Genomic DNA, 22979 nt, shown 5'->3' with positions numbered 1-22979 from the left:
TTTTGATTTGACCAATAGGAAGCGAGATATTTGACAGTTTGTCTTGGCTTGATCAAAAATGACTAATTATCGGTCACGCAATTTTCAAGTGCAAATTTCTCGAAAACGGTTAATTCTAGAGAAAAAATCATTAGAATCATTCTTGTTGAGCATGATCCAATTAACAAGTTTGCCCTCTACACTTTTTTTAATTAAACCAATAGGAAGCGAGATATTTGACGGTTTGTCTTGGCTTGATCAAAAATGACCAATTATCGGTCAAGCAATCTTTAAGTGCAAATTTCTCGAAAACGGTTGATACTAGAGGAGAAATCATTAAAATCATTCTTGTTGAGCATGATCCAATTAACAAGTTTGCCCTCTACAAGTTTTTTCATTTGACCAATAGGAAGCGAGATATTTGATAGTTTGTCTTGGCTTGACCAATCATCGGTCAAGCAATTTTCAAGTGCAAATTTCTCGAAAACAGTTGATCCTACAAAAAAAATGATTAGAATCATTCTTGATGAGCACGATCCGCTCTACAAGGTAACCCTCTACACTTTTTTCGATTACCCCAACAGAACTCGATATATTGGGGCGAATTATGCAAAACCTTTAGATTGGACCCTCATTACCTTCCTGGACAAATCAATGACTTATTTTATCATCAACCACCCACCGAATCGCCACACAGGAAGGGAGGCAAAAAAGGGGGAGCAATAATTTCCATAAACAGAAACGCACCATTGCCACCAACTAATACATTAAACTATTACGTGGCACCTATCCCAGGACCAGGCGGGATGGCGCAGGTCAGCTCCGCGCTCTCTCCCGTTTCCAGGCGTCCGTCCTCCCGCTCCTCCAGGAGACGATGAACCGCCGTCGTCGCGACGCCTCCGCCGTTAGTCGTCGTCCGGTTGCCCCGTCATGGTCGCGGCGTCGCGACGCACGCCGTTGCGCGACCGCCGTCGCGGCGGCGATCCTCGTTGTTAACTAAAGTCGCGCGACCTGTTGATGTTTTTTTTTTGTTTTGTGGTTATTTAAAAAGTTTAAACGACTGTTCTTCAATTATTTTATAGTCTATTATATACGGTGGTGTTCACGCGGTTGTTGTTTTAGGTGTAGTTTAAGTGCCCGCTTGGTCACAAGCGTCGCGGTCAAAGCAGTTATTCTAAAATCGTGTAGTTTTTTCATAGTTATAGTAGTGATCACGTTCGTTCGTAGGTAAATGGGTAGATGGGTCTGCGATAGAGGGGCACTCATTTTGGTTCTGCAACAAGTTTCCCTTGTACTAAAACAGTTGAAGTTTTGGCCTGGATACAACTCAAACCCTAAGGGATCCAGAAACTGTTCTTCTACTCCGGTTTTCTCGGAAACCACTAATTCCAGAAGGAAAGCGTTGGAGATCATTCTTGTAGAGCGTGTTTCGATCTGCAAGTTTGCTCTACAGCTACCCCAAAATGCCCCAATTACATTATCGAACAATGGACCGTCCTATAAAAGCCATTTTATCCATTAATTCGCGTTTAATGGACCAAAACCCCTCCGGTTTTATCGCATTGTCTCACTGAAAAACGGACATTGCATAACCGTCTAAAAATATATTATTGCTATTGTTGTTTTTTATTGTTATTATTATTATTTGACGAGTGTCTGAATACGCAATTGACCCTGCGAATAATAATAATAACAATTCGTTGCTTTAAATTATAACCAAAGCCAGTGTCGCCGGTTTTTTGAAATTTATCTAATTTGAGTGCATACCTGCAGGACCAATCTACCCACTCTCTTCTTCTCTCCCTATATAGAGCTTTATATAAATAAATAAATAAATAAAGAAAAATGAACTGTAATAATTGAAAAAAAGTGAGCGGGCTCATGGAGAGTTTGGAGGAGGTGGCGGCCCGTGAGGAGGCCGAGAGGCAGCAGAGCCTCCGCGATTTGGAGCAACTGTACGAGTGGCTGCAACAGTTTGAGGATCCGCCGCCCGCGCCCCGGCCCCCGCCCCCCCATCAGTTTCGAAACGGTTCGTATATTTGTCTGGCTCTTGGATTTATTCCTCTCTCCCTTTCCTCCCTTGCAGTTCTTCGTTTTCCTTCTTTGTCGAAACAAATGCCATCAGCTGCATCCCTTGTATCTTCTTCGTGTGTGTGCATCTTTTGTTTCTCACAGGAGCTCCTCTAACAACTCCTCGCTTAATTTCCTTCTCTTCAGTTCCTCAATTTCCTTCTTTTTTTAGCGTGAGTTAATCTTTATCTTCTCACAGGAACTCCTCTTGCAAGCTCGTTAGTAGTTTGGACAAGGTCCATCCTTGGTAAATCTGAGCCTAACTCAGAAAGTTCTTGGGCTACAAAAGTTGTTCATATATGAAATTGTTCAGTAGGAAACGAGTGAACTTTGAGTGAAAACCTCATTCAAATGCCTGTAATAGTTTTCGAGTTATCGGGCATTGAAGTTACACTTTTGTGAAAAAAACCCTTTCAAACAAAAATTGCTTTAAATCAATCAATTTTGCACCTAAAATAATTTTTTGTATATGAAAACGATCCCTGAGAGTGCCTCTAAACTCCCTTAAAAGAATCATGAAAATCCCTCAAAAGGTTCTTGAGTTATGCTCAAAAGTGGTTAGTCCAATCTCTTTCTTTGCCTGGGCAAGGCCCGTCCTTGGTAAACCTGAGCTAACTCAAAAAGTTCTTGGGCTACAAAAGTTGTTCATATATGAAATTGTTCAGTAGGAAACGAGTGAACTTCGAGTGAAAACCTCATTTAAATGCCTGAAATAGTTTTCGAGTTATCGTGCATTGAAGTTGCACTTTTGTGAAAAAAATCCTTTCAAACAAAAATTGCTTTAACTCAACAAATTTTACACCTAAAATAATCTTTTGTATTTGAAAACGATCCTTGAAAGTGCCTCTAAACTCGCTTAAAAAAATCATGAAAATCCCTTAAAGGGTTTTTGAGTTATGCTCAAAAGTGGTTAGTCCAATCTCTTTCTTAGCCTGGGCAAGGTCCATCCTTGGCAAATCTAAGCCTAACTCAGAAAGTTCTTGGGCAACAAAAGTTGTTCGTATATGAAATTACTCAGTAGAAAACACCTGAACTTCAGGTGAAAATCCCATTGAAATGCCTGTAATAGTTTTCGAGTTATTTTGCATTGAATTTACGCTTTCATAAAAAAAAAACTGTTCAAACAAAAATTGCTCTAGCTCAACCAATTTTTCACCTAAAATAATTTTTTGTATATGAAAACGATCCCTGAAAGTGCCTCTAAATTCCCTTGAAAGAATCATGAAAATCCCTTAAAGGGTTTTTGAGTTATGCTCAAAAGTGGTATGTCCAATCTCATTCTTACTCTGGGCAAGGTCCATCCTTCGTAAATCTGGGCCTAACTCAGAAAGTTCTTGGGCTGCAAAAGTTGTTCATATATCAAATTGCTCAGTAAGAAACGAGTGAACTTTAAGTGGAAACCTCATTCAAATGCCTGCAATAGTTTTCGAGTTATTTTGCATTGAAGTTACACTTTTGTGAAAAAAACCCTTTCAATCAAAAATTGCTCTAATTCAATCAATTTCTTACCTAAAATAATATTTTATATATGAAAATGATCCTTGAAAGTGCCTCCAAATTTCTCTAAAAGAATCACGAAAATCCCTCAAAAGGTTCTAGAGCTATGCCCAAAAGTGGTATGTCCAATCTCTTTCTTAGCCTGGGCAAGGTCCGTCCATGGTAAATCTGAGCCTAACTCAGAAAGTACTTGGGCTACAAAAGTTGTTCATATATGAAATTGTTCAGTAGGAAACGAGTGAACTTTAAGTGAAAACCTCATTCAAATGCCTGTAATAGTTTTCGAGTTATCGTGCATTGAAGTTACACTTTTGTGAAAAAAACCTTTTCAAACAAAAATTGCTTTAATTCAACAAATTTTTCACCTAAAATAATTTGCTGTATATGAAAACCATCCTTGAAAGTGCCTTTAAACTCCCTTAAAAAAATCATGAAAATCCCTTAAAGGGTTTTTGAGTTACGCTCAAAAGTGGTTAGTCCAATCTCTTTCTTAGCCTGGGCAAGGTCCATCCTTGGTAAATCTGAGCCTAACTCAGAAAGTTCTTGGGCAACAAAAGTTGTTCGTATATGAAATTACTCAGTAGAAAACACCTGAACTTCAGGTGAAAATCCCATTGAAATGCCTGTAATAGTTTTCGAGTTATTTTGCATTGAATTTACGCTTTCATAAAAAAAAACTGTTCAAACAAAAATTGCTCTAGCTCAACCAATTTTTCACCTAAAATAATTTTTTGTATATGAAAACGATCCCTGAAAGTGCCTCTAAATTCCCTTAAAAGAATCATGAAAATCCCTTAAAGGGTTTTTGAGTTATGCTCAAAAGTGGTATGTCCAATCTCATTCTTACTCTGGGCAAGGTCCATCCTTCGTAAATCTGGGCCTAACTCAGAAAGTTCTTGGGCTGCAAAAGTTGTTCATATATCAAATTGCTCAGTAAGAAACGAGTGAACTTTAAGTGAAAACCTCATTCAAATGCCTGGAATAGTTTTCGAGTTATTTTGCATTGAAGTTACACTTTTGTGAAAAAAACCCTTTCAAACAAAAATTGCTCTAACTTAACCAATTTTTCACCTAAAATAATCTTTTGTATATGAAAACGATCCTTTAAAGTGCCTCTAAACTCCCTTAAAAGAATCATGAAAATCCCTCAAAAGGTTCTTGAGTTATGCTCAAAAGTGGTATGTTTAATCTCGTTCGTAGCCTGGGCAAGGTCCGTCCATGGTAAATCTGGGCCTAACTCAGAAAATTCTTGGGCTACAAAAGTTGTTCATATATGAAATTGTTCAGTAGGAAACACCTGAACTTCAGGTGAAAATCCCATTCAAATGCCTGGAATAGTTTTCGAGTTATTTTGCATTGAAGTTACACTTTCGTGAAAAAAACCCTTTCAAACAAAAATTGCTTTAAATCAATCAATGTTCTTTGTGGGTTAACCTTGAAATATCTAGCTTCTTATTGGCCAAATTGAAAAAATTGTAGAGGACAAATTTGTCAATTAAATCATGCTCTACAAAAATAATTCTAATCATTTTCCTTCTATAAAGTCAATTAAGTACAACATCTCCGAATTCTATTCTCCTAGTAATAAGGAAATCAAAAGTGTCCAAACCAGGTTATAAATAACTTAAAGGGGCCAATATAAGGGTGCCGAAACGCCTACGCGACACGCTCATCAATTCCAATAAACGTCCGTTCCAGGAGACGTCGATCGGTCGTCGGGTGGCTTTTCCAGAGGATTTTCCCCGGGTGCGTTTACGTACGTACAAATTTACTTTATAAATATCCCGTTTCATTGTCCTCGTAGTCGCTTTATTTACAGTTTTAATTAGGGCCAAGTTTTAGGGTTATCCCGTGGGATTTGTGTTGCACCGACTTAAATAAAGCCAACTAAAGTTTCTCCCTTCAAATATATATGGAGATAGAATAAGTGATGGCCCCATTATTCGATTGGCATTGATTTATGGGAACTGTCGGAGGACAGAAAGGGAATACGAGAAATAGAGCGGAAAATCCACAAACTTTTCGGTTCGTTTTTTTTTTTTTTGAGGAGAACTAACTTAATCAAAGGGCAACAATACCGTAAAAGGGAATAAAACCTCAATTTCCGTACGCGATCCGTCATCCTGACAGACTCAATTTTCGGTGTTTTTCCCAATTTCCAACATTTTTCCACCCTCTCTTGTTTCGACCCCATTATTAACCTGTTGGGTTCGGAAAAATGGGAAAAAATGGGGGGGTGAGGAGGGTAATTTATATCCTACCGCGACTGCACCCGACAGATCGATAACACGAGCGTTTCTTTATCACGTGGGCGAAGTTTCCCACGTGAAGTTTTTGTTTTTCTCTTTTTGAAGTTTGCCTTGGAAGAAACTGGAAATATTAACAAAGTTTTTCCTAAATTTCCAAACAGTTTCCCCCTGGAATAAACCATTTAGACACTTGACAATTGAGGGTATAATTGGACGGATCATTGTGGTTCCAAATGTTTGCTCGTCACTTGTTTCTTTCATCCCTTCGCTAAAACCCCCCTCCCCTGTCAATTAAAACGTTGAAAACAACCAAAGTGGAAACGGTTTTGTTCTTACGCCCTATAGCTAAAGCAAAAGGGTTGTAAAGTGGGGGGGCCAAAGGGTTCAAGCACACAAATTGACCTTTTTAGAGCCTAAAAATATCGATGCAACGACATACCGAAATGTGTCACTCACAAGTGTTAATAACCCGACGTAGTACGGCTCGCATGTGTGCCAATTTAAATAGCGTTTCGGCCTTGGCGAAGAATAAATTAATCACTTTTTAGTTTTTTTTTTATTTAAAGAAAAATCGTCGGGGTTGATGGCATTTGTTTGGTAGACAAAGAGGGAAAACGACGAACTGAAGAAAGGAATGAAGAACACAAAAGTTTCAATTTAATTCACGATAACTCGAAAACTATTACAGGCATTTGAATGAGGTTTTCACTCAAAGTTCACGCGTTTACTACTGAGCAATTTCATGTATAAACAACTTTTGCAGCTTAAGAACATTCTGAGTTACGCACAGATTTATGAAAAATGGACCTTGCCCAGGCTAAGAATGAGATTTCACACACCACTTTTGAGCGTAACTCAAGAGCCTTCTGAGGGATTTTTATGATTCTTTTAAAGGAGTTTAGAGGCATTTTCAAGGATCGTTTTCATATACAAAAGACTATTTTAGCTGAAAAATTAAGTGAGTTAGAGCAATTATTGTTTGAACAGGTTTTTTTTCACAAAACTGTAACTTCAATGCAAGATAACTCAAAAACTATTCCAGGCATTTGAATGAGGTTTTCACTCAAAGTTCACTCGTTTCCTACTGAGCAATTTCATATATAAACAACTTTTGCAGCTTAAGAACTTTCTGAGTTAAGGTCAGATTTACCATGGACGAACCTTGCTCAAGCTTAGAATGAGATTTCACACACCACTTTTGAGCGTAACTCAAGAGCCTTCTGAGGGATTTTTATGATTCTTTTAAGGGAGTTTAGAGGCACTTTCAAGGATCGTTTTCATATACAAAAGACTATTTTATCTGAAAAATTGAGTGAGTTAGAGCAATTTTTGTTTGAACAGGTTTTTTTTCACAAAACTGTAACTTCAATGCAAGATAACTCAAAAACTATTCCAGGCATTTAAATGAGGTTTTCACTCAAAGTTCACGAATTTCCCAGTGAACAATTTCATATATGAACAACTTTTGTAGCCCAAGAACTTTCTAAGTTAGGCTCAGATTTATGAAGGACGAACTTTGCCCTGGCTAAGAATGAGATTGGAGTAACCACTTTTGAGCATAACTCAAAAACCCTTTAAGGCATTTCCATGATTCTTTTAAGGGAATTTAGAGGCTTTTTCAAGGATCGTTTTCATATACAAAAGATTATTTTAGGTGAAAAATTGATTGAGTTAAAGCAATTTTTGTTTGAAAGAATTTTTTTCACAAAACTGTAACTTCAATGCAAGATAATTCAAAAACTATTCCAGGCATTTGAATGAGGTTTTCATTCAAAGTTCACGCGTTTACTACTGAGTAATTTCATGTATAAACAACTTTTGCAGCTTAAGAACGTTCTGAGTTAGGCTCAGATTTATGAAGGATGGACCTTGCCCAGGCTAAGAATGAGATTTGACATACCACTTTTGAGCGTAACTGAAAAACCCTTTAAGGGATTTTCATGATTCTTTTAAGCGAGTTTAGAGGCACTTTCAAGGATCGTTTTCATATACAAAAGATTATTTTAGCTGAAAAATTGATTGAGTTACAGCAAATTTTGTTTCAACAGTTTTTTTTTTATGAAAGCGTAAATTCAATGCACAATAACTCGAAAACTATTACAGGAATTTGAATGGGGTTTTCACCTAAAGTTCAGGTGTTTTCTAGTGAGCAATTTCATATACGAACCACTTTTGTATCTCAAGAACTTTCTGAGTTAGGCCCACATTTACGAATGATGGACCTTTCCCAGGCTAAGAAAGAGATTGGACATACCACTTTTGGGCATAGCTCAAAAACCCTTTAAGGGATTTTCATGATTCTTTTAAGCGAGTTTAGAGGCATTTTCAAGGATCATTTTCATATACAAAAGATTATTTTAGCTGAAAAATTAAGTAAATTAGAGCAATTATTGTTTGAACAGGTTTTGTTTCACAAAACTGTAACTTCAATGCAAGATAACTCAAAAACTATTCCAGGCATTTGAATGAGGTTTTCACTCAAAGTTCAGAGGTTTCCTACTGAGCAATTTCATGTATGAACAACTTTTGTAGCTCAAGAACTTTCTGAGTTATGCCCAGATTTACAAAGAGAGACCTTGCCCAGGCTAAGAATGAGATTGGACTAACCACTTTTGAGCATAACTCAAGAACCTTTTGAGGGATTTTCATGATTCTTTTAAGGGAGTTTAGAGGCACTTTCAAGGATCGTTTTCATATGCAAAAGATTATTTTAGCTGAAAAATTAAATGAATTAGAGCAATTATTGTTTAAAAGAATTTTTTTCACAAAAATGTAACTTCAATGCACAATAACTCAAAAACTATTCCAGGCATTTGATTCAGGTTTTCACTCAAAGTTCACGAATTTCCTACTGAGCAATTTCATATATAAACAACTTTTGCAGCTCAAGAACTTTCTGAGTTAGGCTCAGATTTACCAAGGATAGACTTAAGGAAGGGCAAAATTGGTATATAAAAGACCATTTACAACACTTTTGAGTATTATTCAAAAACCCCTTGGTGAATTTTGATAATTCTTTTAGCAGAGTATATGGGATGCCTTAGAGATGGATTTAATGGATAAACCATTACTTTAAGTGAAAAAATGAGTAAGCTATGGCCATTTCGACCAAGCCTTGTCCAATAACAATTTCTTTGACAAAATTTAAACTTTAATGCAAGATAATTTAAAAACTATCCGAGGCATTCCCATGAGGTTTTCAGTCAAAGTTAAAGCGATTCTTAACAAACAATTTCATATATAAAGAACTCTTGTAGCTCATCAACTTTCTGAGTTAGACTCAGATTTGCGAGGAATGGCCTCATGAAATCATCAACTCCTTAGAACCGGTTGATCCTAGAGGGAAAATGATTAGAATGACTCCAGTAGAGCATGATTGGCTGTGGAAAAAGTGTAATAAAGCGATCCCTTATTCCTCCTTATATTTATTACGTCGACGAGGAAAGCACAAAGAAAATTTCCATTCCAAGACAAGTCGTCGTTTCCTGGATATTCCCTAAAATACAGTTTTTCCTTCCTTCAGGTTTACGGAAGCCTCACGTTTGGCGAGAGATATAGGGAGAAATAGAGTCATACCGCAAGGAAAAGCCCAAACTAACTGGAATAATTAAGGGAATTTGCATTTTCCTCGGAACGTATAAATAGTCTCCTTTGACGCTCTTATCTTGCGGTTTTCTTATGGAATATTATTACTATTATTACTATTATATGCAGAGTTTAATTGAACCATGTGCCTTAATGGGAAACTTACTTTAAATGGAAAAAACGTTACATTTGCATACGGATAAACCGGGAAAATTATGGACATATACCCTCCGTTTTGCTATAAAGCATATTTCCCGAACCGGAAAGAGAGAGACAGAGAGAAAACGAGGAAAAAGTGTAATTGAATTAAATTTCCAATACACTGCCTGTTTTAATTAGAACGGGGGGAGGAGAGGGAGTCGCACCATGGCAACATCAAGTCGCTTTCGCCGAATTCGGTAAATATTTGAAATGAGAACTGACCTGTGCACTTTGCACCCCTTTTACCACACCGCACCCCCCCCCCCCTTCAGCCCCAATAAAACGATTTAGGGACGTTCGGGGCATATGTGGGTCAACGCGGAATTAAGTATTCATATGGCGGAGTTACCGGAGTTTATTTACGCGAGCTTAATTGAATTTATGGCAAATGTTAAAGGGAAAAAACCGCTTTGATATACGTCAAGGCAGTCAGGAGTTATGCGGGGAGGGGGGAAACAGGGGGTTTTAAGGCCGGAATACTTAGCAGATTTAAGGGTGATTTTGGTGGTTAAAATAGGGTGTTTCGAGAGTCAGTTTGAGCCAATAGGAGCATGGAAATTTGGTCCAGGAAATGGTTGGATTGAAAAGAAAAATGCGCCAATGTACTTGAGCCTAAGTATAAGAATTCTTGATTTGCTTAACAGGAATCGGTCAATATTTTAATAAAATAATCAAAAGACTTCTGGAAATTGTTTATTTTTTTTGCAAAGAAGCCTTGGGTGCATCTTTTTGTCCAGGTTTTAAGGCTCTAGTTCCCTTAGTTTCCTTGGAAAAGACTTTGAAGTGGCTCCATACATTTTTTGCAATTTCCACTTGACCTCCTGGACAAATCTACTCATATCTCAAAAAATAGTGGAAAAAGTCCTGGAAATTCTTGATGTTTCTTACAAGGGACCCTTAAGAGTACCCCACAGTCCAGGTTTTAGGGCTCTAGTTCCCTTAGTTTCCTTGGAAAAGACTTTGAAGTGACCCCATACATTTTTTGCAATTTTCACTGGACCTCTTGGACAAATCTGCTGATATCTCAAAAATTAGTGAGAAAACTCCTGGAAGTTCTTGATGTTTCTTGCAAAGGACCCTTAAGAGTATCCCACTGTCCAGGTTTTAAGGCTCTAGTTCCCTTAGTTTCCTTGGAAAAGACTTTGAAGTGACCCCATATATTTTTTGCAATTTCCACTTGACCTCCTGGACTAATCTGGCCATATTTAAAAAAATAGTGAAAAAACTTCTGGAAATTCTTGATGTTTCTTTCAAAGGACCCTTGAGACTACCCCACAATCCAGGATTTAAGGCTGTAGTTTCCCTAGTTTCCTCGGAAAAGACTTTGAAGTGACCCCATACATTTTTTGCAATTTCCACTGGACCTCTTGGACTAATCTGGCCATATTTCAAAAAATAGTGAAAAAACTTCTGGAAATTCTTGATGTTTCTTTCAAAGGACCCTTAAGAGTACCCCACTGTTCAGGTTTTAAGGCTCTAGTTTCCCTAGTTTCCTTGGAAAAGACTTTAAAGTGACCCTATACATTTTTTGCAATATATACTTGACCTCCTGGACAAATCAGCTGATATTTCAAAAATGAGTGAAAAAACTTCTGGAAATTCTTGATGCTTCCTGTAAGGGACCCTTAAGAGTACTTCACTGTCCAGGTTTTAAGGTTCTACTTTTCCTAGTTTCCTTGGAAAAGACTTTGAAGTGACCCTATACATTTTTTTCAATTTCCACTTGACCTCTTGGACAAATCTGCTAATATCTCAAAAATTAGTGAAAAAACTCCTGGAAATTCTTGATGTTTCTTGCACAGGACCCTTGGGAGTACCCCACTGTCCAGGTTTTAAGGCTCTAGTTCCCTTAGTTTCCTTGGAAAAGACTTTGAAGTGACCCCATACATTTTTTGCAATTTCCACTTGACCTCCTGGACAAATCTGCTGATATCTCAAATATTAGTGAAAAAACTTTTGGAAATTCTTGATGTTTCTTGTACAGGACCCTTGGGAGTACCCCACTGTCCAGGTTTTAGGGCTCTAGTTCCCTTAGTTTCCTTGGAAAAGGCTTTGAAGTGACTCTATACATTTTTTGCAATTTTCACTGAACCTCCTGGACAAATCTACTCATATCTCAAAAACTAGTGAAAAAACTCCTGGAAATTCTTGATGTTTCTTGCAAAGGACCCTTAAGAGTACTCCACAGTCCAGGTTTTAACGTTTTAGTTTCCATAGTTTTCTTGGAAAAGACTTTGAAGTGACCCTATACATTTTTTGCAATTTCGACTTGACCCCTTGGACAAATCTGCTGATATGTCAAAAATTAGTGAAAAAACTCCTGGAAATTTTTGATGTTTCTTTCAAAGGACCCTTGAGAGTACCCCACTGTCCAGGTCTCAAGGTTCTAGTTTCTCTAGTTTCCTTGAAAAAGACTTTGAAGTGACCCCATAAATTTTTTGCAATTTCCCTTTGACCTCTTGGACAAATCTTCTGATATCTCAAAAATGAGTCAAAAAACTCCTGGAAATTTTTGATGTTTCTTGCAAAGGACCCTTAAGAATACCCCACTGTCCAGGTTTTATGGATCTAGTTTCTCTAGTTTCCTTGAAAAAGACTTTGAAGTGACCCTATACATTTTTTGCAATTTCCACTGGACCTCTTGGACAAATCTGCTAATATCTCAAAAAATAGTGAAAAAACTTCTGGAAATTCTTGATGTTTCTTTCAAAGGACCCTTGAGACTACCCCACAATCCAGGTTTTAAGGCTGTAGTTTCCCTAGTTTCCTTGGAAAAGACTATGAAGTGACCCCATACATTTTTTGCAATTTCCACCTGACCACCTGGACAAATCTGCTAATATCTCAAAAACTAGTGAAAAAACTCCTGGAAATTTTTGATGTTTCTTGCAAAGGACCCTTGGGAGTACCCTACTGCCCAGATTTTAAATCCCTAATTTCCCTGTAAAATCGAGGAAAGCCTTTGAACTCACCCCGTACCTTTTTAAGAATTTCCACTGGACCCCCTGGACAAACCTGCTTATATCTCAAAAACCAATCAATAAACTTCTGAAAATTTTTATTGTATCTAGCAAACAACCGTTGGGCACACCCTATTATCCACTTTCTAAACCTCCACTTTCTCAACTTTCCTCGGAAAATGGGGGGAAAACATTCGGCAGCTTATCCCTGTTCCCTCCCGCCCCTTTTACCCCCCTAATAAATACGAAAAACAATAAAACGAAACGACATATTCGCAGATTTATTGCCCAACCCGCGCGAATAAATCACTGGTCTCGTAAGTGTATTTCAAAAAATCCCTTTTTGATACGGAAACCCGGTGTAGGAAAGGGCGTTTTTGTTAACCCCTAAAGTCTCCCATAAAACCCCTTTGGGGGGGGCCTAATAATTGTCTTTTGTTTCAGGTGACATAACGCAAAAGGGTTACGAGAAAAAGAGAAGCAGGCTGTTGACCCCTTATGTACCGAAACAGAACTCGAGTAAGTATAATTTCCTTTTTTTTTGAGGAATAAAAAGGGCTTAGGGTACTAACGCTGTTATTATTAACTCGGCCTCACGTGCCCTCCTAACGTAATAAAGAAAATTTCCTCCTCGTCGTCCCTTAGGGAGTAAATAGGGGTGACCCGAGGGAAGTTTATGGGGGCTCAAGAGGAAATATACTGCGACGGTTAAATTTCTTTTTTAAACTTTATAGAAGACACTAGTTTATTTATGGAAGGGGGTTGAGTAAAAAAAAAACACCCCAGACGTTCGTTTCTTGAGTGAAAAGCACTTCGGATCGATCAATTATTCCTTAGGGACCTTAAATGATAAAGTTAAGTTCGGGGTACTCCCTTAAATGCCTTTAATAAAGCATGACTTTGGCATTTAAGCCGTTATTCAAATTTAACGTTACTTAGTTAAACTCGTAACCGGGAGAAGAGGGGGGTTTGATGGGCGAAAGGGTTGATTTCGGAGACGTATTTTGCGATTAAAAATTAACAGTCATTAATTGACGAAATCAATTGGGTCAAAGGGTTAATTTTTCGCATTCAACCGAGTGTCATTCTTCGGTTATGCCTTGGATTGTTTGGAAATTGTGCTTTTCTGACGTAATTATGATCTCTGCATAGGAGAATGGTCATTTTATAGTGATCGTCCAAGAATCTTGAGACTCAGGAGGGTTTATGTGCCAAAATCTGGGCCAAAAGTTCACTTTTTTGTATTAACCGCGTTTCACTCTTCTGGTATGTCTTGGATCGTCTGGAAATTATACTTTTCTGATGTAATTATGATCTTTACATACGAGAATGATCATTTCATCGCGATCGTCCAAGAATCTTGGGACTCAGGAGGGTTTATGTGCCAAAAACTGGGTCAAAAGTCCACTTTTTCGCATTCAACCGCGTGTCACTCTTCTGTTATGTCTTGGATCGTCTGGAAATTGTATTTTTCTGACGTAATTATGATCTTTACATACGTGAATGATCATTTCATAGTGATCGTCCAAGAATCTTGGGACTCGGGAGGGTTTATGTGCCAAAAACTGGGTCAAAAGTCCACTTTTTCGCATTCAACCTCGTTTCACTGTTCTGGTATATCTTGGATCGTCTGGAAATTGTACTTTTCTGACGTAATTATGATCTTTACATACGTGAATGATCATTTCATAGTGATCGTCCAAGAATCTTGGAACTCAGGAGGGTTTATGTGCCGAAAACTGGTTCAAAAGTCCACTTTTTCGCATTCAACCGCGTTTCACTCTTTGGTTATGTCCTGGATTGTCTGGAAATTGTACTTTTCTGACGTAATTATGATCTTTACATACGAAAATGATAATTTCATAGTGATCGTCCATGAATCTTGGGACTCAGTAGGTTTTATGTGCCAAAAACTGGGTCAAAAGTCCACTTTTTCGCATTCAACCTCGTTTCACTCTTCTGGTATATCTTGGATCGTCTGGAAATTGTACTTTTATGACGTAATTATGATTTTTCCAGACGATAATGATAATTTCATAGTGATCGTCCCAGAATCTTGGGACTCAGGAGGTTTTATGTGCCAAAAACTGGGTCAAAAGTCCACTTTTTCGCATTCAACCGCGTGTCACTCTTCTGTTATATTCTGAATTGTCTGGAAATTATACTTTTCTTACGTAATTATGATCTTTACATACGAGAATGATCATTTCATAGCGATCGTCCAAAAATCTTGGGACTTAGGAGGGTTTATGTGCCAAAAACTGGGTCAAAAGTCCACTTTTTCGCATTCAACCTCGTTTCACTCTTCTGGTATGTCTTGGATCGTCTGGAAATTGTACTTTTCTGACGTAATTGTTCTTTTTACATACGTGACTGGTCATTTCATAGCGATCGTCCATGAATCTTGGGACTCAGGAGGTTTTATGTGCCAAAAACTGGGTCAAAAGTCCACTTTTTCGCATTCAACCGCGTGCCACTCTTCTGTTATATTCTGAATTGTCTGGAAATTATACTTTTCTTACGTAATTATGATCTTTACATACGAGAATGATCATTTCATAGCGATCGTCCAAAAATCTTGGGACTTAGGAGGGTTTATGTGCCAAAAACTGGGTCAAAAGTCCACTTTTTCGCATTCAACCTCGTTTCACTCTTCTGGTATGTCTTGGATCGTCTGGAAATTGTACTTTTCCGATGTAATTATGATCTTTACATACGAGAATGATCATTTCATAGTGATCGTCCAAGAGTCTTGGGACTCAAGAGGGTTTAAGTGCCGAAAACTGGGTCAAAAGTCCACTTTTTCGCATTCAACCTCGTTTCACTCTTCTGGTATATCTTGGATCATCTGGAAATTGTACTTTTCTGACGTAATTATGATTTTTACATACGTGAGTGATCATTTCATAGCGATCTTCCATGAATCTTGGGACTCAGTAGGGTTTATGTGCCAAAAACTGGGTCAAAAGTCCACTTTTTCCATAGACTTATAACCAAGGATAGACCCAGCATGTTTACATTAAACGAAATCATACACGCATATAGATATTAAGGCCATGATGCCAAGTTGAAAAGATGTTTCGCCGGAAAATGTATTATTTTTCTATTTAATTGCCAATAATCCACAAATTATCACACTATTTACTGTAACAAGTCCCCATATCAAAATGAAAATATTCGTGTCATGCAAAATTTGTTCCTCAGGTACCTAAATACCTAGAAATACAATAAAATAATCCTTATATAATAATCCTTATATATAATAATCAATATAATAATCATAATACAATATAATAATCCTTGGTTATAAGTCTAAGACTTTTTCGCATTCAACCTCGTTTCACTCTTTTGGTATATCTTGGATCGTCTGGAAATTGTATTTTTCTTACGTAATTATGATCTTTACATACGAGAATGATCATTTCATAGTGATCGTCCAAGAATCTTGGGACTCAGGAGGGTTTATGTGCCAAAAACTAGGTCAAAAGTCCAATTTTTTGCATTCAACCACGTTTCACTCTTCTGTTATTTCCTGGATCGTCTGGAAATTGTATTTTTCTGACGTAATTATGATTTTTACATACGTGAGTGATCATTTCATAGCGATCTTCCATGAATCTTGGTACTCAGCAGGGTTTATGTGCCAAAAACTGGGTCAAAAGTCCACTTTTTCGCATTCAACCTCGTTTCACTCTTTTGATATGTCTTGGATCGTCTGGAAATTGTACTTTTCTGACGTAATTATGATTTTTACATATGTGAATGATCATTTCATAGTGATCGTCCCAGAATCTTGGGACTTAGGAGGGTTTATGTGCCAAAAACTGGGTCAAAAGTACACTTTTTCGCATTCAACCTCGTTTCACTCTTTTGGTATATCTTGGATCGTCTGGAAATTGTATTTTTCTTACGTAATTATGATCTTTACATACGAGAATGATAATTTCATAGTGATCGTCCAAGAATCTTGGGACTCAGGAGGGTTTATGTGCCCAAAAACTGCTTTTCGCATTCAACCGCGTTTCATTCTTCTGTTATGTCTTGGATCGTCTGGAAATTGTACTTTTCTGATGTAATTATGATCTTTACATATGAGAATGATCATTTCATAGTGATCGTCCAAGATTTAAATCAATTTCCCAGTGGAAACTTTAAATAACCCCACTACCGAAAGGAAACTTTTTAATTTCCACCCTCCTCTCGCCCCTTCACCCCCTTGATAACTCCGTATCCGGTTTATTATTCACTTTTCGTCGAGTGGAATTTTCGTTACGAGTCAGTTAAGGGATGGAAACTCGATCTTTTTCGCGCGGTACGTGAGGCCCAGTCGGTTAGTTGGTTGTCCATTAAACTTTCAAACTTTAAAAACCCCGTCGAATTAATCGCTTCGCATGCCTAAACACTCACTACTAACACACCAGTTTTTCTTCTGTCCGGTAACAAATAGCTAACAGCGAGCACGTTGGAGATGTGAGCGGCAGCGGGGGCGGCAGGGAGGGCGGCAACAGGCCGCCCCAGCAGCAACACACTCAACGTCGCCGCACCCAACGTCGCGTCACCCACAACGAAAAACGTTATCATTCAGGTATTAATTGGGCCCTAATGTTGTTGTTTGTTGTTGCATGTTTTGCTTAAGGGCTTTCGCATGTCGTTTATGTATACTATCAATGATATAGTAGTATCTGTCAGTGTGTTGTTATTGCATGTGCAGACGTGGCAAGGGAGCAAAGGGCGGGGCCCAGGGGCGGCGAAAGCCCCTCGACGAGGGCGGCGCGACGCGGTAACCGACGCCTCACCCGTAACGAGAGCCGGTACCACTCTGGTAAGTTAATTTTGTCGCTGTTTGTTTTGAACTATCTTGCTGTCTCAGTCTATGATCTGTATGACAAAGGAGGGTAATAAAATGTTTAAAAAAGACTTTCTCCCAAGCAACACACGATAGATAGTTAAAATAAACGTTTGTTTTTGGTTTATGCCAGATGTATATTTTTTGGTTGAACTTCGACCATAAATATCTGATAAAATCCGCGCAAAGGTCCGCGTGATATCCGTCCGATACGTTATGATATCTTTAACAAAAAAACTGAATTTCCAAATATTATTTCCGATAAAAATGACACAAGTACTGCAACTTTCATATACGTTTTCCTCAAAAACCTTAAGGTTATCTGAGAATATCGTTTTTCATTGATCCTACCCCTAAAAAACGTTGAATAAACATATATTTAACGATAACGATATACGACGTGTTGCTTGGGTTCCTCGGGGCGTCTTAAGGCCGCGTTAGGCTCAGAACCGTTACAGCATGCGAACGGTGGCTTTCGATGTCGCTCAGAACGCTTAACACGCGGATGAATGATGACTTAAAGCGCTTTTAACTTTGATAGAAGTGCGTCAGGAGGCGGTACAACAGGCTTTGGCGCAGGCGTTACAAAACAGACACAAACCGTCGATGCCGATGCCCTCCAAGAGGACCTCGGTGATGGCCAGGAGTCCCGAAAGGGAACGACGGGATTCTGGTAAGAGAAAAATTCTGGTCTTTTCACTAAATTTCATTGATTGATAAGTGCAACTTGTCGAGAGTGGTATCGGAACAAAAAAAAAAACACGATCATTGTTGCCCCCCTTTATGTTTGTCGCAATCTTATCGGTGTAATAATTAATCTTAGAAGGAGGCATAAAAGTGCATTTTTCCTCACCCCGGTCTATTTTTGTACCGCAGAACATCCGGTGACGTTTTTTCGCTATCTTCGGTTTATCTTTTGTACGTAGAAAAAAATTAGGGACCCAAAATCCACTCCCTAATCGATTTATTTGTATAATTACCAGATAGGACAAGAAAAATATACAAATTAAGTAAATCTCGTGAGCAAACAGAAATGCTGGAAACGAGGCACGTTGTTTATGTGCTCTGACTAACGATGCCTTGACTGGGTTTACACCCGAGTAGCTTTTAAAAGGCTTTGTATTATACTGGGACATCGGTAGATATATTGCCTCATAAGTCTGAAAATACTGAAGATATTCTCAAACGGTCTTGAGCATTCGCTGCCCCAATGTTTCACCTTCAATTTAAGGTACGAAACATTTTCCTAGGTTAGAAATTCCTGGACTTATCCCAAGTCATCGAGACTCACCTCCGTGGAGTCGTTTGTCTCTTAAATGTCTTGAGCAGATATATAGCCTGATAAGTTCAAAAGTTTTCAAGATATTTTAATATGGTTTTCAGCATTTTCTGCCCCAATGTTTCACCTTCAATTTAAGGCACAAAACATTTTCCTAGGTTAGAAATTCCTGGACTTATCCAAAATCATCGAGACCCACCTCCATGGAGTCGATTGTCTCTTGACTGGTATAAGCCAACATTGTGCTTCATAAATCCCAAAGTACTAAAGATATTTTTAAGCGGTCTTCAGTATTCGTTGAACCTATGCCTAACCTTTCTTTAAAGGTATAAAACATTTTCCTAAGTGTGTAATTCCTGGACTTATCCTAAATCATCGAGACTCACCTCCATGGAGTCGATGGTCTCTCGAGTGGTATAAGCCAACATTTTGCCTCCTAAGTCCGAAAGTACTAAAGATATTTTTAAACGGTTTTCAGTATTCGCTGGACCAATGCTTAGCCTTTCGTTGGAGGTACAAAACATTTTCCTTAGTTTGTAATTCCTGGACTTATCCTAAATTATCGAGACCCACCTTCATGGAGTCGTTTGTCTCTTAAATGTCCTGAGCAGACATATTGCCTCATAAGTCCAAGAGTTCTCAAGATATCTTAAAATGGTTTTTAGCATTCGCTGCCTCAATGCTTCACCTTCAATTTAAGGTACGAAACATTTTCCTAAGTTGGAAATTCCTGGACTTATCCCGAATCATCGAGACCCATCTCCATGGAGTCGATTGTCTCTTGACAGATATAAGCCAACATTTTGCCTCCTAAGTCCGAAAGTACTAAAGATATTTTTAAACGGTTTTCAGTATTCGCTGGACCAATGCTTAGCCTTTCTTTGGAGGTACAAAACATTTTCCTAAGTTTGTAATTCCTGGACTTATCCTAAATCATCCAGACCCACCTCCATGGAGTCGATTGTCTCTTGACTGGTATAAGCCAACATTTTGCTTCATAAGTCCCAAAGTACTCAAGATATTTTTAAGCGGTCTTCAGTATACGCTGAACCTATGCTTAACCTTTCTTTAAAGGTATAAAACATTTTCCTAAGTTTTTAATTCCTGGACTTATCCTAAATCATCGAGACTCACCTCCATGGAGTCGATGGTCTCTTGAGTGGTATAAGCCAACATTTTGCCTCCTAAGTCCGAAAGTACTAAAGATATTTTTAAACGGTTTTTAGTATTCGCTGGACCAATGCTTAGCCTTTCTTTGGAGGTACAAAACATTTTCCTAAGTTTGTAATTCCTGGACATATCCCAAATCATCGAGACCCACGGCCATGAAGTCGTTTGTCTCTTAAATGTCCTGAGCAGACGTATTGCCTGATAACTTCAAAAGTACTCAAGATATTTTAAAACGGTTTTTAGCATTCGCTGCCTCAATGTTTCACCTTCAATTTAAGGTACAAATCATTTTCCTAAGTTAGAAATTCCTGGACTTATCCTGAATCATCGAGACCCACCTCCATGGAGTCGTTTGTCACCTAAATGTCCTGAGCAGACATATTGCCTCATAAATCGAAGAATTGTCAAGATATTTTAAAGTGGTTTCCAGTGTCTTCTAAAGCAATGTCTGAGGATCCTTTTAAGGTACAAAACGTCTTCCTAACTTGAGAATTCCTGAACTTATCCTAAATCATCGAGGCCCACCACCACCAAATGGCCCTAAACTGATATGGCCAAACATTTTGCCTCATAACTCAAAAACTTCCCAAGATATTTTAAAGCGGTTTTCAATTTCCTCCAGAGCAAAATCCAAGGATTCATTGAACATCATCCTGTACTCATCCTAAATCATGTTCCTAGGCTGCAACATCCAGTACTACCGGCATCATTGATTCCGATGTAAACCCAGTCAAAGTGTTCACTATCTCTCTCGCAGTGCGCGACAAGATCGTACCGTAAAAGATTAGATAGACTGGTAATAATCAGACGGGGTACCACCGTGGTGAGCGAGCGAGCGAGCGAGCATCAGTATCAAGAGTATCGTGTCAATGTTAAGACTAATGCGGTTTTCGACATTAAAACGAGTGCAACTAGTAACTACATACTTGTCGCCGTGCATGTATGTTCGTTAGGAAAATGGTACTGAGAGTGGTACTATTGGGTTGACGGCTCCGGGAGTGCTGATGTTGCAAAGGTCACATTAGTTCGTTCCGCGTTTATGTGTGTTTTTTCTTGTGTGATTCTTTTAATAAAAAGGTAACAATGACTTTATTTGTTTACTTATACAAGTCTTTATGAGCAGGAAATATAAACGTTTTTACGATCTTCGTTAAAAACTGATGAGGCCTTTATCGCCGAAACGTAGCACTTTCTCCTCTTTTTTTCTCTGTTCTCGGATTACGTATTGTTTTGTACACAAAAGATGCGGTGGGCGTGTGTCTCTGTACGAAACTCGTTTTCGTATCTCAAGTCGGGTTGCAAACGAAAAATGGTCCCCTTATCGATGACGTAATTGTCGGGTGAACGGCTTTGGGAGTGCGTTTTTTCACCCATATGCGGTCTGAAGAAGAATTTGAGGTACGAAACCGGTTGCTCGGCGAGGAATTCCGAGAGTATCCTTCGATTCCGAGGCCAGTTTCAGGGAAAGAAAGCGGACAAGTTATTTGGTTACTGTGTCACAGTTTTTTGCCTCATAAGTCTAAACGTTCTTAAGGTATTTTAAAGTGAGTTTTGGTATTCGCTGGACCAATGTTTCAGCTTCAATTTAACGTACAAAACGTCTTCCTAAGTTAAGAATTCCTGGACTTATCCAGAATCATCGAGACCCACCTCCATGAAGTCGATTGTCTCTTGACTGGTATAGGCCAACATTTTGCCTTATAAGTCCGAAAGTACTGAAGATATTTTCAAGCGGTCTTCAGTATTCGCTGGACCAATGCTTAACCTTTCTTTGGAGGGATAAAAAATTTTCCTAAGTTTATAATTCCTGGACTTATCCTAAATCGTCGAGACCCACCTCCACGGAGTCGATAGTCTCTTGACTGTTACAGGTCCACATTTTGCCTTATAAGTTCCAAAGTGCTGAAGATATTTTCAAACGGTTTTCAGCATTCGCTGGACCAATGCTTAACCTTTATTTTGAGGTATAAAACATTTTCCTAAGTTTATAATTCCTGGACTTATCCTAAATCATCGAGACCCACCTCCAAAGAGTGGATAGTCTCTTGACTGGTATAAGCCAACATTTTGCTTCATAAGTCCGAAAGTATTGAAGATATTTTCAAGCGGTCTTCAGTATTCGCTGGACCAATGCTTAGCCTTTCTTTGGAGGTATAAAACATTTTCCTGAGTTTGTAATTCCTGGGCTTATCCAGAATCATCGAGACCCACCTCCATGAAGCCAAATGTCTCTTGACTGACATGGTCTGACATTTTGCCTCATAAGTCCGAAAGTATTGAAGATATTTTCAAGCGGTCTTCAGTATTCGCTGGACCAATGCTTAACCTTTCTTTGGAGGTATAAAACATTTTCCTAAGTTTGCAATTCCTGGACTTATCCTAAATCCTGGAGACCCACCTCCATGAAGCCAAATGTCTCTTGACTCACATGTTCAGACATTTTGCCTCATAAATTCAAAAGTTCTTAAAATATTTTAAAGTGGTCTTCAATTACTATTAGCCCAATGTCTGAAGATTCATTGAAGGTACAAAACGTCTTCCAAAGTTGGAAAATCCAGGTTTTATCGCTCGATAACGTAATCAATTCTGAAATCACTAATTAATCCCAGAAAGTGAATGAATCAGCCTCCGAAAAACTGTGACCTCAATCATCGCATGCGTTAATGGACAGAGTCTCTCCGAACAGTACCGTCACCGATTTTTTTATTATAAATTTCGTGAGTCACCACCATCGGTGGTACCCAAGTTTGCCGCGGGGTACTACTGTACGGTCAACCTCTCCTTTTTCAACGAGGTTCCACGTATGGAGAGTCTACTACTATTTACGCAGTATTGGGCACAACAGTTGCGCGGACGACACCCGCATGATAACCAAGCACCAGAATTCGAAATTGTCCCTGCGGTACCGTGGTTCTTTCACTCTTTAGGGCGTGAGCGAGAGTGCGGTTCAGTCTAGGTGTCGATGCTCGTTTATATGGTTCCTTCAGCCTTTCCTTTGACGATTTCAGATGTTAAGAACCAGTCGGTGCAGGTCTAGATGCTCTCGTTGTATCGCGAACTAAAGAGTTTCTCTATTGATTGTGAAAAGTGCGTTTCTGGTGGTGCAATAAGTGAGAGAACCGATTTGGGGTACGCAACAAGTG

At 38.6% G+C, this 22979-nt stretch overlaps 1 protein-coding gene across 1 annotated transcript in view; it reads left to right on the top strand.

Annotated features, from left to right (window-relative positions):
- The window catches only part of LOC126747662 (disco-interacting protein 2), a 149571-nt gene that overhangs the window by 58758 nt on the left and 67834 nt on the right, over nt 1-22979 (top strand). Inside the window, exons 6-9 of the mRNA XM_050456425.1 lie at nt 12986-13060; nt 16989-17126; nt 17253-17363; nt 17929-18060. Of these exons, the coding sequence (XP_050312382.1) occupies nt 12986-13060; nt 16989-17126; nt 17253-17363; nt 17929-18060 (456 nt within the window). The remainder of the gene's footprint in view (nt 1-12985; nt 13061-16988; nt 17127-17252; nt 17364-17928; nt 18061-22979) is intronic.

The sequence above is a fragment of the Anthonomus grandis genome, chromosome 19 (genome assembly GCF_022605725.1).
Source record: "Anthonomus grandis grandis chromosome 19, icAntGran1.3, whole genome shotgun sequence".
Taxonomy (NCBI): Eukaryota; Metazoa; Arthropoda; class Insecta; order Coleoptera; family Curculionidae; genus Anthonomus; species Anthonomus grandis.
The sequence above is the reverse complement of the archived record's forward strand: the minus strand, read 5'-3'. Positions and strand labels throughout refer to the sequence as shown.